General features: G+C 47.4%; 1 protein-coding gene across 1 annotated transcript in view; it reads right to left on the minus strand.

The window, feature by feature from the left end:
* Positions 1 to 13,475, minus strand: part of THBS4 (thrombospondin 4) — a 274,521-nt gene that overhangs the window by 160,138 nt on the left and 100,908 nt on the right. The window contains exon 9 of the mRNA XM_069627401.1: positions 13,330 to 13,407. Within this exon, the coding sequence (XP_069483502.1) occupies positions 13,330 to 13,407 (78 nt within the window). The remainder of the gene's footprint in view (positions 1 to 13,329; positions 13,408 to 13,475) is intronic.

Here is a 13,475-nt window from a genome sequence, read left to right on the forward strand (position 1 = left end):
GGACACAGTCATTCCTTTTGGCTCGAAGGGCGGGAGACTGCGTTCACCAGAATTGGCAACACATATTTACAGACAATGAAAATGAGACAAAAGATCACCGGCAATGATAATCTGAGGCTTTTTAAGAAATGTGGATACAAGGGAAAGTGGTTTTCTGGTATGGGATGTATGCAGCGGAGGCCTAGCTGGGAAGCAATGGAGCTCTGCACTTAGGAAACACACCCAGGGGGTGACAAGTTGCAGGCCTAGCATAGGTGCTGGGATGGTTTGGGGGAGCAGGGGAAGGAGGCGTTCTTTGCCAAACAAAATAATATCATGCTACTATTATTCTTTGCCTTCTGAATACAAACGAAGAACGTGAGATGTTAAGGGTTGTCTCCTGGGATGCCCTATTGCTTAGAAATGCAATGGCTGGAAGGAAGGCATGCTTTGTTAAGTTTATATTCGAGTATGCCAGGGGCTGCTTGATAGCTGCAATTAACTAATTGCATTTCTGAGAGATGCTTTTCCAGACAGAAAGGACTGTTCTAATTTGCCTACAGGTGGCACAGATTTGGGCAATGAGCATCTTAATTTCTGTAGCTAAACCATTATCTTTAAACCACCTGTATTCGCAGAAAGAGGAAGAAATCCTTGCCTTAAATCACCTTAATGTGGCAATGTATTAGATAACAGAGAGAATGTACACATATGTTTTTCTACTGGCAGGCATGCGTACAAATGCTAGAGCCACATGTACTTTGCATTCCTATCGCCAGTGCTTTAAGTGGGCCGGGGCCGGGCCCCGGCAGTCTCCAAAAAGTGGGGCTGAGCCGGGGCCCTACCGGGCCCCCCGACCTCATCACGCCATGGCAGGACGCATTATCCCGCCGCGGCCACAGCCGCGACGGGAGATGCGCCCACCACTTTAACGTCAGGCAAGCTGACAGAAGTGCAAGCCAGGCACACCGTTGTGTGCCTGGCTGGCACTTCCGTCAGTCACTGAAACTTTCTCTGATGACCCCTCATCTGAGGGGCCATCAGAGGAAGCTAGAGTCCTTTAGTTTTCCCTCGCCAGGTCACTGACCCTCAGCGAACCCGCGGGCTCCATGATCAAATATGCAGATTAGATCACGGAGCCCGTGGGTTCGCAGAGGGTGAAAGACGCCTCAGGGTCTGTGATCTCTGCTCAGAGCAGAGATCACTGAGCTCGAGGCGCCTTTCTCCTTTGGCAAGGCTTTATAAAAGATGCCTTCAACTGTGTACGTTTAAGCCATCTTTTATAAACGTAGAAATATTTCTATGTTTATAACAGACTGCTTGAATCGTACACAATTCAAGGCATCTTTTATAAAGCTTTGTCGACGGACAAAGCCACCTTGGGTTTTGTCCGTCCTCAACGCTTTATAAAAGATGCCTACTTTTCAAGCCGTCTTTTATAAACATAGACATATGTTACAAATGTCTATGTTTATAAAAGGCAGCTTGAAAAGTACACAGACCATAGTAAGGTAAGCACACAAGTGTGCATAATTTACTATGCTTTGTGCACTTACAAGCCACCTTTTATAAACATAGAAATATGTAACATTGCTATGTATATAAAAGAAGGCTTGAAAAGTCACAAACCATCGTAGTACGCAAACAAATATATAAATGCTCAAATACATTTATATATTTGTTTGCGCACCTTACTATGATTTGTGCACTTTTAGGCCACACCCACAATGGAAGCCACGCCCCCAAACGAGGGCCCCCCCTCAATTTCTTACCCCACTTAAAGCACTGCCTATCGCCTATCCTGTTGGACAGAATAACACATAAAAAAGGAGAGGATGGTTTTGAGAGGATCTGTAGGAATGGAGATCCAAGCATTGCTTGGTGGAATAGCAGAGGGCAGCATGGGCAATGCTCACTTCTGCCCTGGCTATGCTTTCAGAATATGAAGTGCTGAGCATGCAGTGGACTGCTTCACTTGGCTGGACACACATTCAGATGTTGTGGTGGCTTACCTGATAACTTGAGACCCATGGCCTTTTCTCTTACCCAGATATATTTGTACGTTTTACCTACCAAAGGCTGATTTGGATAACACATTTAGAAGTCGGTTTGGGAAACTTTCCATTAAAATGTCAACAAGCCTCAAAGATAATGGAGGATACCCATCCATTGAGTGATATCAACAGAAGGGCCTCATTGCAAAGCCATTCTGAGAGCCAAGCTGCTCTATCTTTCTATTCTGAGAGTGCCAATGGGCGCTGGGTGGAGATGCATGTGCGGCTGTCTGTCTGTGCCACGCGGAGGTGTCGAGCCATCGCTAGATGTGCTCTCTCCATGGTATACCACAGTGAGACTTCCTGAGGTGCTGTGAGCGTGCCACGGGACGTCAGTATGCGCTATGGTCTCTTAAGTGCCATTTGGAACATCTCGTTCTCCTTTGGTGCCATGTGGTCAATGGAACTTTCATTCTTAGGTCAAGTGGAAATGCCCATTTTTGACATCACAATAAACATCCATATTAAATTTGAAATCAAAATGTAACATGTGATGTAGGGACAGCTTTATCTTGATCCTGATTGCTACTGAGCATAGATGGTGTCTCCCTGTGAGTTGATGACACTTGCAGTACATTATGGATTAGAGTATGAAATGGGTTGAAATTATATGATAGGATAGTTTATTTATAACGCGATTAATACCCAGAGGTTTCTAAGCGTTGCTCCGTGTCGGCTTGCTTCCAAGGTGAGCACGTTGCCCCTGTGCTATCCTCCCGAGATGAAATAGTGGGTCCCACTCATACCCCTTGCCATATACATGCACTTGAATCTGTGCACAGTGGAAGGGCTTGATGCGGATTTCTTTGGCTGGTGAAGAGGGTCTCGCCCCACATCCATCCAGCGGCAGGAAGAGGTTTCAAGGGAGCCGTGCGTTCGCTGCTCCTGGAAAGTCCTTTTTATCGGGGCGCCTTTTTATCGGGAGCAAAGAAGAATTTGGAGGCATACACTTAATCAGTTAAGTGAAAAATTCCTAAATTCTGATGATACGGAGAGCTAGAAACTTCATCCTTATCCGAGAGTGTTGCAAAGACACACGCTTTGGTGCCTAAGAGAGATATCCAGAGGCGTAGCCAGGATCATCTAACTAGGGGGCCCTAAGATAATGTAGTTGGGCCCAACGGGTGACATTAACATCTGTAAATGCCCACAGAGTGCTGCTGAGTGGGCACTTACAGATTTTTGGTGGGCCTTACCCGCTCATACCCTACCCTGACTACACCTCTGGGATATCACCAGAGGGATGTGATGGTAAAGAGACATCGCAAGCAACTATGCTTCAGACTTTCTTAGAATAACATTTGAAGTGCAAAGTGATCTTAGAACCACTTCAGAAAGCAGAACTGGCTCAAGGTTCATGAGAAGGAGCCACGATTTGGGGAGAATTGATAGAATCCTTCACAGTGAATAAACTTGGACGAACCTCTTGTACCTTTGATAATTCCACCATTCTGCCCACATAAATGTGGGCCAGATGCAGAAAACTAGGCCGGCCTTACTATGCCAGAGGGAAGCTATTTAAAGAGGAGAGCCTTTCATAAATAAATGTGTGGTAAACATTCCCTGCTAGTAGTTATGTGGCACTTTTAGTTCCACCACCTTTGGTTACACACTTCAGAAACACAAACTGTTTTAAGGCAGGTTTTAAGGGAGGGTTTTCAGGAAATCACGATCCAAAAAGGATTTCTCCAAGATCATACCATTGGTTCAAATGAGTCAAGTAGGATTAAAACTAAGCTCTAGTTTTTCCACTGCCAGTTTAGCTTCTCGACTGAAATGTTCATGGGGTTTATAATGCCTTGATCTGAGCACCTTAGTGCTGAACAAAAAGAAAAGCTAAAAATACAGTTTTGGGGGTGAATCTGTGAGGTGTCGGCTGGCAGGGGTCTTTGGTGTCACAATGAAAGAAATAAACAACCTCCAGCAATCTCAGTTCTTGGCTTTGGCATCACTATGCTGACTGCAGATTGAACATTGGTGGAGTAGTAAGCAACATCATTGACGGACGCAGATGAAGTATGCATATGGTTTATGCTGCCTTATGCAGGCCAGGCAATTGGGGGGACCTGGGGGCGCGATACCTTGTACACATTTGAAGACAAGGGTGGCAACCTTAAATTTACCTACCTGGTAGTGGGAGCCAGTGAAGGTGGCACAAGATTTGGGAAGCATGGGTCCTGAAAAGTGCATTGGTAGCAATCTTATCAATTTCGTTCTAAAGCACCTGGAGTGGAGTCTCTGCATTAGATTATTTGGGGCACGCTTACAGATGGAGTACAAGTCCAACCGCAATATTGGCCATGTGTGAGGTTACAAAATGCGAATGTTGCCACCTCCTTATTCTAGATCACCTTGATTCCGGCTTGTGATTGACAGATATTGGCCATCTCCCCACCCATGTTCCTTGGCAGTACTAAGTCACACTGCGCCGCGTCTAGATCAACTAAACATGAAACCATGCCTTTTCACTTAGGATGATATTGCATCTGCACTCACAGGTGCCCTTTAGCGAAAATAGAATAGTCAATGAAATAGCGGCACTGCGGTAGCGCTGCGCGCCATACATGACTATACATGTGGCTCATAATAGCAGTCCTCTATGTTCCCTCAGCAGGGACTGCAGAATTTGCTCTTTGTCTATTGTGTGTGGGGGATATTGGCCTTATGTGCCTACCTACCTCCCTACTAGCCTGACTACTGAGTGAATGCAGTGCACTACTGCTCAACTCCGTCACGCTCAGTGAGTCATTCCCCTCACGGATGGTGACGTCACACAGTGAAGTCACTCATTCTGACTCACCTCACGACGCACATGTTCTTTTCCCAGGCCCCAGGGATATAAATCAAAACTACAGGCAGTGGCACTAGTGTTAGTGAGATTTTCAACACCAAGGCAGACGGCACCCGATCTAACACTGCACACCAAACGCTGCCATTATGCCATGCCTCCGTTTTGCAAAGGGTGCCTCAGCAGCAGCGCTTAATTTGTATAGAAATATGTTCCAGGGCACAAACATTTTTGTCTCAGTGCCGGCCTGACTACCACCAGGTCCACCCATTGCTGTCTCCTCTCACTACTGCAGCGCAAGGTGTCATAATTGTGACAAGAAGTGTAATATGTTCATTAGCACATTGACAATAATTGAACTGGACCCTTATAGGACCAGCATGACGTGTGTCTACTGAAGACAATTGTACCATAGTTAATGTGCTTCTAATATCTATGTTAATGTGTGTGGGCGGGTATGTAATGCGTAGGAACAGTAAATACATGTATCCAGACCAGCACTGTAGCCCCAAGATGTGTTCATTGTCTGAGAATGTAGTGCCAATGTGTGTGCACAGGTGTGCAACCCAGGGGATGCAGGATGTGTTTACGGTCTTGGTGTGCAATATAAATATTCATATTCAATGAAAGAAGACCAAAGAAAGCTTTATTTTCAGCCCTTGTTTACTGCTACAAGACCACATTTCAGTGTTCAAGAGCACTGCATACAAGTAAAACGCTAATATGTATGTAATTATTCATTTATTTTATTTATTGTTTGCTTGTTAGGCACTTATATATATGTTTCAAAGCGCCCACAGGGTGAAGGGAGACAGAAGGGAGTGGAATACATTACAAAACACAATATTTAAGAGTAGTGGGAGGAAAAAAGGAAAAAAGACAAACCTACTGTGCCTTGTGAGTATTCAGAACATGGAAGTGCAGCAAGGAAAAGGGCAGAGGGAGCAAGTGCTGGCCAATTTATGGCCAAGATGTATTCATTGTCTGACAATAGCTTACCATGGATGAATGATTGCCATGATTATAGAAGCCTGTTTGCCGCCCAGAATACTCTGCCATGATATATTTATGTACAGCCAAGATTTACTGTGACAGGATGGTGAACAGTTCACCTGGTATCTTCTCTGGCATAATCCGTCGCCAAAGCCAATGCAATACCCATAGCATTCTAGCTTAAGAGAAGTGAGAACTTTGTCTTATTGGAACATGTAATCTCTACACCTCTCTCGCCTTCACTCACTCTCTGCTCCATATCTCGCTCTCCCCATCTCCCTGTTGTCATCCATAGCTCTCTCGCTCTCTCCATCTCACTCTTTGTATCTCACCCTCTCCATCTCTTTCTGCCCCATCTCCCTGTCTCCCATCTATCCCTCTCTCCACTTCTCTACTCTATCCATCCCTCTCACTGCCCCATCCCCTTCTCTCCCTCTACCCCATCTCTTCCTCTTCCATCATTCCAGTCTCTCCGTCCCTCTCCCTTCCCCATCTCTCGGTCCCTCCCCATCTCTCTGTCGCCCATCTTTTTTTCCCCATCTCTTTTTTCTCTCTTTCCCCATTTCTCAAAGCCATCTCCATATCGTTCCACTTCCAAAGATCCCCGGCCCCCCAGCCGAAGTGTAGCCAGGATTGTCTAACAAGTGGGGCCTGAAACTAATGTAGTTGGGCCCACTGAAGTGATATTAAATGCCCACTCAGGCCCTACCCTGTCTACACCTCTGCCCGTCAGCCAACTAACCCTCAGAAGCAATAAGCCTCACCTTAACTATGCATCAGGGGGTGCTACTAGTAGTCTTGTTCTGCTTATGCATACATTCCTGGGGCATTTCACCAAGCCTTCAACCTCAGCACACAATGCCGCTATGTAGCAATCAGATGCCCATTTGAATGGGGTTGAAGCATCGCCCTTCTCTCCGTGCCCCTCTCTTTAAACTGAAAGTTGCCAGTCAGCATTGGATCTCTGCAATTCATGTATACAGGCTATCCATTGCTCAGAACTGCCAGCCTATACTCTCTCCTGGGTCCCCAAGGTTGCCCTCTGAGAACGCTTGATGTCAGAGGCGTTGCTAAGGGGTGTGGGGGGCTAAGGGGGGCTAAGGGGGCTACAGCCCCGGGTCTTTTGGTTGTAGCACCGGATAGAATCTCTGGGGTTACAACCAAAAGGCTAGCTAGCCCCGAGTCCCGACATTAGCGTAGCCCCGGATCCTTTCCAGACCTAGCAACACCCCCACTTGATAGTGATTATGGATGTGCACATACACCCTTCTCCAGGCTGATCAGTGCAGGCAACACCAGCTGTTAATTATAGGAGGCCCTAACTCAAGAGACAGGAGACAATGGCGGACACAGGAAACCAAAGAGAAATGTTGCCGCAAGGAAAGTTCAGCAGACAGGGCATGATCAGAGAGATGCTAAGAATGGAATATGGTACCGGGGTCTTTTCTATAGTAAAGTCTGTCGGTTCTACACTTGTCACACTTAATGATCACCGATCCTGTAGGTAAAACAACTCAAACTAAACGAGCACTCACTGCACTTGCCTGAGGCTGTGTGAGGCAAAGAACGTTGCAGCAGGCCAGGTAAACATATGGTAGCTTGAAGACGTGTCATGACTGTGGGTGCCCATTTAACATGATCCCTCCCATTGCATAGAGCGGAGCCTGAGGCCCCAGTGGAGAGCATACATTACAGTAGAGACAATGAACATAACAGCCTCAGTTTTTGAGATTATTGAGCCAGCCAGCCAGCCAGCCAGCAGGGAGCTGAAACACTAAACATTAATTGAAAAGTGGTTCAGCTTTTTTTATCAACAAGGGTTTAATGTAGAGCAACCGGATTCAAAAGGCAAAGAGGTGATCAAAAAAACCTTCTAGATACCAGAGGGCCTGGGAGGTGACGGCCTAAAGGACTCCAGCAAGGGCAGCAAGATCTACAAAGAGCGCCTTTAAGCCAAATATGGTGCTGTGGCATAAAACTGCTGACTATCAACATGAGGGCAGCCTGTGTGTGCCCCCCTGAGGCACAGACCCATTTTAACAGAAGACGTGAAATGCCCGACACGCGGTTGTTTCGGAAAATATGTTGACTGCGCTCTCACCATGGTTTGGGCTCAGTGCTGGACTGGCCCACCGGGACAGCAGGACTTTCCCCGGTAGGCCTCGGGGCGCAGGGCCTCTTTTCTTGCTTTGCCTCTTGGGCGGAAGGATACATGAATTATTAACGTTGCACGAACACCCAGGCCAGCCTGGGTGGTTCGCTATCACCCTGGCTGCTGCATTTCTCTTTTTTGCATGGGGTCGACGGGCCGGGCATGTGCCGGCACATTTGTGAGGGGCACAGCCCGGAGAACCACAAGAGCCCTGCCCTGCAGCCTTACTGTCTGCTGTGCTCACATCACACGATACACTGGTTGTGCAGGTTCAGCGCAGCCCAGGCGAGGCGAGCAGGGCAGTGTGTTCAGGCCGAGGCCCACTGGCGCTACCACTTCTTCACTGATTTCAGGTGCGATGCGAAACGATTACTACTAAATACATGGTTGTATTTTTTCGGCTGTGTTTGCTTTGCCCATGACATCTCGAGCAACTCCAAGAAAGTCTCCGCTGAGAGCCATACTTAGAACCTGCCCGCTGTGTTCACTGCATAGCTACCTAACGGCCATTGTACTCCCCCCAGCCCACAAAAGGATAAGTGCCCCGGTGAAGCTACTATGCTGGGAATGTCCCAGAGAAGGGAATTTGTGTTGACGACACGCTGGCAATAAAATGCAAATGCAGTCTTGACAAGACAAACAGGACCGCCATCATTAAAAAGAAATCTCTGGCTTCATTGTTTACTTGGAAAGTCTATATATTCCAGTCCTGCTGACATGAATATACCCCACTCCTTCCCCCAGGAGAGCCAGGCACATCACTGGGTCTGCAGACAGGGATTATGACGAAAAAGAAAATTGCTCTGCGTGCATATGGACAGCACCTAGAATGGAAAATGTAATCTTCCGTACCACAAAACCCACAAAATAAGTATGTCTGAGCAAACACTACCAGGGCGGCTGTTTGTTTCCTGTAATTGAGCAGAGATGCTCCTTTAAACTTGGTAACTTTGCATTTTTATTTTTCATTTATTTGCTGTTTATTTTAGCGCACACTGCAGTAATGTTCTGCTATAAGTCGCCACATTGCATGGAGGGACAAGGAAAAATGTGGTGCAAAATAGGGTAATTATTCCCACTGATTTGATGTCTTAACACCCCTTACATGAGTTGGGGGGGTGTTTTTACAATGACAGGTTGAATGGCAGCCAGTGCCATCACTACCACGCACACTGTACTTACTGACTTCCCTTTCTACCTACCTCTGCATATACACTGAGCAGCCACTGGCCCTACTGCTGTCCCCGTCTGTCGTGTCACCTCTTGCCTCATGGAGACACAACCTGAGCCTGGTGAAGCTAAGGGACGGGGACCACCGTTGCGCCAGGAGAAGAACAGTTAACGGTTAGGGCTCTGATTGGCTGAGAGACAGGTCTCCGGGCCTTGGTTCAGTGTGAGACTTATTAGCTTATGGATCTCATCCTTTCTGGCCAGGAGATAATTAGGCAGGTCAGAGATAATCATGCCACACTGCAGTGGTAGCTCCCTCCATGTACAGTCTGCCATGTTTATCAAAAGGTGCCATACCAAGCGGGACAGTATGCATTGTATAGAGAACTCACTATTGTACAGCGGCTTCCTCTCTTACCGTCAGTAAATCTGTGCATACCCAAATGGTGCATCCAAAATAAGCCATGTAGTAAATACTCCAAATACCCTTACTACATTTTCAATAGCTTCATTAAGACTGCTCACCTAATGGACAAGTATAGACTCCAGGGCAGTGTTGCACTGCTGTGCTCCAGCAAGGCCCCTATATCCCTGTGCTGCCTGCTCACATATCCGACAGGCCTGTAAAGTCAGAGCATCTGTCTCACTTCTTCCATCGTGGAAGTGCTTCCTCTACCTAGCCGATCCTCCAACGATTGCTCTAAGAATGAGCGGTCGCCTCCCCGCCCACCCTTTCAGTCATTCCCCTGTAAATAAATGTTCCAGTGAATTGGCCCAAAGGGTAGTCAGATGTGATGGCATTTCGGGAAAGCGAGGGATTGACAGTCAGTCTTCATTTTGAAATCACTGCATTTCTGACTTTCCTTCATTCAGTGGTAAATGTATCTTACGAAGTAGACGTTGAAAATGTACTGATGTTGCCCCCAATTTGGAATGATTATCCCAGGAATGCAATTATCGTGCCTTTATAACAGTACATGCACATGCAGTGCATGAATGGGCTTTAGAGCGGGAGGCATGAGTTGCAGGGCATATGCATGGGATGAAGGAGGGTGGCAGGCAGGGGAAGACGTAAAGCCAGGAGGGAAGCAAAGGGGTGCGAGTATTGGAGGGCAACTGTAGTGAACCTGGGCAAGATTGAAACTATTCAGACTGATAGTGCACTCGTGGCTTGTCCCTCTATCATTGAAGATCTTCTTTGTGAGATCATGAACTTATTTAAAACATAGCCTTTTACCCCGTACATATTTGAAACAAGCTTTAAATGCACTCATTTGGTCTAACTTTATTAAATATTTTGTTATGGGGTCACTTTAAAAAAAAGTGTCCAGGGCCACTTTTGGTTCCCAGTCCAGCCCTGTTTGGGCTCTACGCCAGTCCATTTTTCAATGCGAAAACCGGCTTGTGCCAGCGAGGGTGCGTCTATTTTGCAACGCACATCTGCACAACTTTACCCACCCAGACACTGCAGGCTGCAACAAAAACTGCACGGTGGTGTGTTCGCAGAGCGGCTGGGCCCAGCTCAGCCAACAACGTCCCAACAACGTCCTTTCTTGCTGTCTGCCGTCCTTGCAGGAAAGGAAAGGGATCCCTAGTCTCACAAATTCACGAGTGCTGCTGGCTGCACAGATATGCACTAGTATCACTGCCGAAGCCATCCTCTCCCTGCACAAGTCCTCGTCCTGCCCAGCCATACCAGAGTGCTGCCTGCTGGCACTTTAGTGATCACATAGGAGCGCAGGCAGTATTCACTGCCCAGTTGGGCACAGTCAGCAGCTCTCTGCTGGGGCTCAGCGGGGCAGCAGTATGTCGGCTCAGCTCTGTGACGCACACAGCAGTACACTGACGTGCCGGTACGCATGCGCCAACATCTCGCTAGTCTTTTCTGACTCCTGCAGAGACACGGAGGTGCGAATGTTGTAATGACAGCTGCTGCGCTGAAACAACGCGAGCATTGGCGAGATGCACAAAACCCATGATTATAATGGCAACATCTTTATGGCCTATGCTGCGCAAGCGTGCATTTGAGATAACATAAGTAACCGTCTTTATGCAAAGTAAACCCCTTACTCTCCTGTTCAGTGTAAGTGGCGGTGGTGGACCAGAAGTGCCGGGAAGCAGCGCTGCCAAACACCAGCACAAGTTAAGCATTGTTCAGCAGGAAGGGGGTGTAAAAAGGGCCAAAGGGCCTGTGGGCTGCCCATAACCAGTTTAGACAGGTGTAGCAAGGGAGACAGCAGGGGTCGAAGCTGCGACCCCTAGCAACAACCAAATGACGGTACTGGTGACAGGCCAGGGCCACCTGTCCCAAACAAACAAGCATAGCTTCGTCACATGTTCCCTCGGAAGGCTGGAGTCTTCGACACTTTAAAAGTACTTTTATTGTCCAACAACAGACCTCAATGTTTCCATTTACCCTTGGCAGCTCTCACATCACCCAGGAGAGCACCCACGCGAAAGGCCAGGTCAAGCAGCATCAATGCAAATTACTTGCTGCTTTGCATAAAATCAAAGAAAGTAAGAAGGTGCACACGTTTTTAAATGTGACATATTTGTGGCAGTGTTTCAAGCCTGCAACCCTTCTGTGCACATACATGCAATAGGCAGAACGGCCAGCGTGCATTATGATAATTAATCCCCTTCTCGTGAAGTGATGGCAAACTACAAGTCACACATTCACATTGGGAAGCGCTCTCCCTCTGGAGCCAGGTGCTAGCCGTCTTGCTTTTGCAGGCAGACCACGTCCCTTCACGCGTTTCTTGATCAGTTTCCTGTGCACTGGACCCCCATGAGTGCTCTTGCTTAACATCGGGCTGTGTGCAACTCTCGGGAGACTGAAGGAGCCCCAGCTCAAGGAGAGCTTTGAAGACTGCCTGTACCCAGCCCACTTAAATCCCTGATGGAAGGGCGTGCACGATGACGCACAGAATTGACCACCTGGTGTGGACGTACACTATCTGGCAACTTAGGCTTCCATTGAACGGCATCTCCCAAAGTCAGGAATCTGTGCACTCAGCTGTCACCATCCCCAGGCTCTATGGCTGACTGCCTGCGCCCTCACCTGATTCTGCTTCCTCTAGCATTGGAGGGATTGTCTCTGTATACATGTAATTACTTGTGTCGGAACCCATCCTCTTTAGCCGTCTGTAGCTTCCTATATGAATAGTTTTTGGCAATGCATCTTTTTAGATGTTGTGTGCATGGAATGGATCTTGAGTTTATGTATGCACCCCAACTCGCGAGCAATTGCGAAGGCAGGATGCAGGGCTGACCTCAATTCTCTGCATAAAAATTGATGACATGCACAACAGGCATCTGCGTGGAGCGGGACGGGCTGCATGCAGGCGCAAGGGATCTGCAGCCGGCTTCACCATACACACTCAAGGTTCTGGTGCATTCAAAACCATAGTACATGCAGCGGGCAACTGGATCCACAGGAGTTCACTGGGAATGTGGGTTCAGTGGGCATATTGACAGGGCTTAAAAGGAACAGCCCTGAGGAGGCAGTTTTAACATTGTTACCTCCGTTTCTTAGGTAGACATGTGAAGAAAAATAGAAACACTCGTGCCCCTCATGAGCCTCTCTATATACCCCAGACTCTCTGCACTTATGTGCCACCCCCCCGGCAGCACTTACGAGTTACTTTGCACTCTCCCTAACCCCCTCACTCCACCCGCACTTGCGCGATCTGAATGGCACAAGGCCTAGTTAGGTCGTCGTTTGCCCTTCCTTCCTTCCTAGTCTTGTCGCGCCTAGAAACACTTGTCTACAGGGGCGTTATAAATGACTTATCATATCATTTGGAGCTCTGAGGTGCTTGTAGAGATCTTTCTAGACCCCTGCCTGCATTGAACTTCCCCTGCACTTGGCTTTCAGAAGTGGAGATCAGGCGCAGAGGAAAGTGCACTGACCATAGAGCAGTTGATTGTGGAGCAGCTTTCCTATATGTAAGGTATTCAATGACTGCACTTTTTAATGTTCAGAGAGCATACAGCTTTTGTGTATAAACAGTGTTGAAAGACTTGTACATGTATGATATTCATGCATAATGTAACATCTGCATGCGTACAGTGTTCAGAAACACTACATATTTGCTACATGCAGTTTATTTAGCGATGAGGCAGCTTTTTTTGTACATGTGTGCAGTTGTTACAGGCAATGCTGCCATCTAGCGTAGGTCGCATGCACTTACCATGGTGTTTATACAATTGGAATTCGTATCACAGCCGCCATTTCTCCCATTCTCGCATTCATTAATGTCTGTGCACACCTGATACGAGAGAAGAGAGAACAAATCACATTCATGAATACATCATTTCATTGATGACCCCTAGATCC

The sequence above is a fragment of the Ambystoma mexicanum genome, chromosome 6p (genome assembly GCF_040938575.1).
Source record: "Ambystoma mexicanum isolate Mex_15411 chromosome 6p, UKY_AmexF1_1, whole genome shotgun sequence".
In the NCBI taxonomy this organism is placed as follows: domain Eukaryota; kingdom Metazoa; phylum Chordata; class Amphibia; order Caudata; family Ambystomatidae; genus Ambystoma; species Ambystoma mexicanum.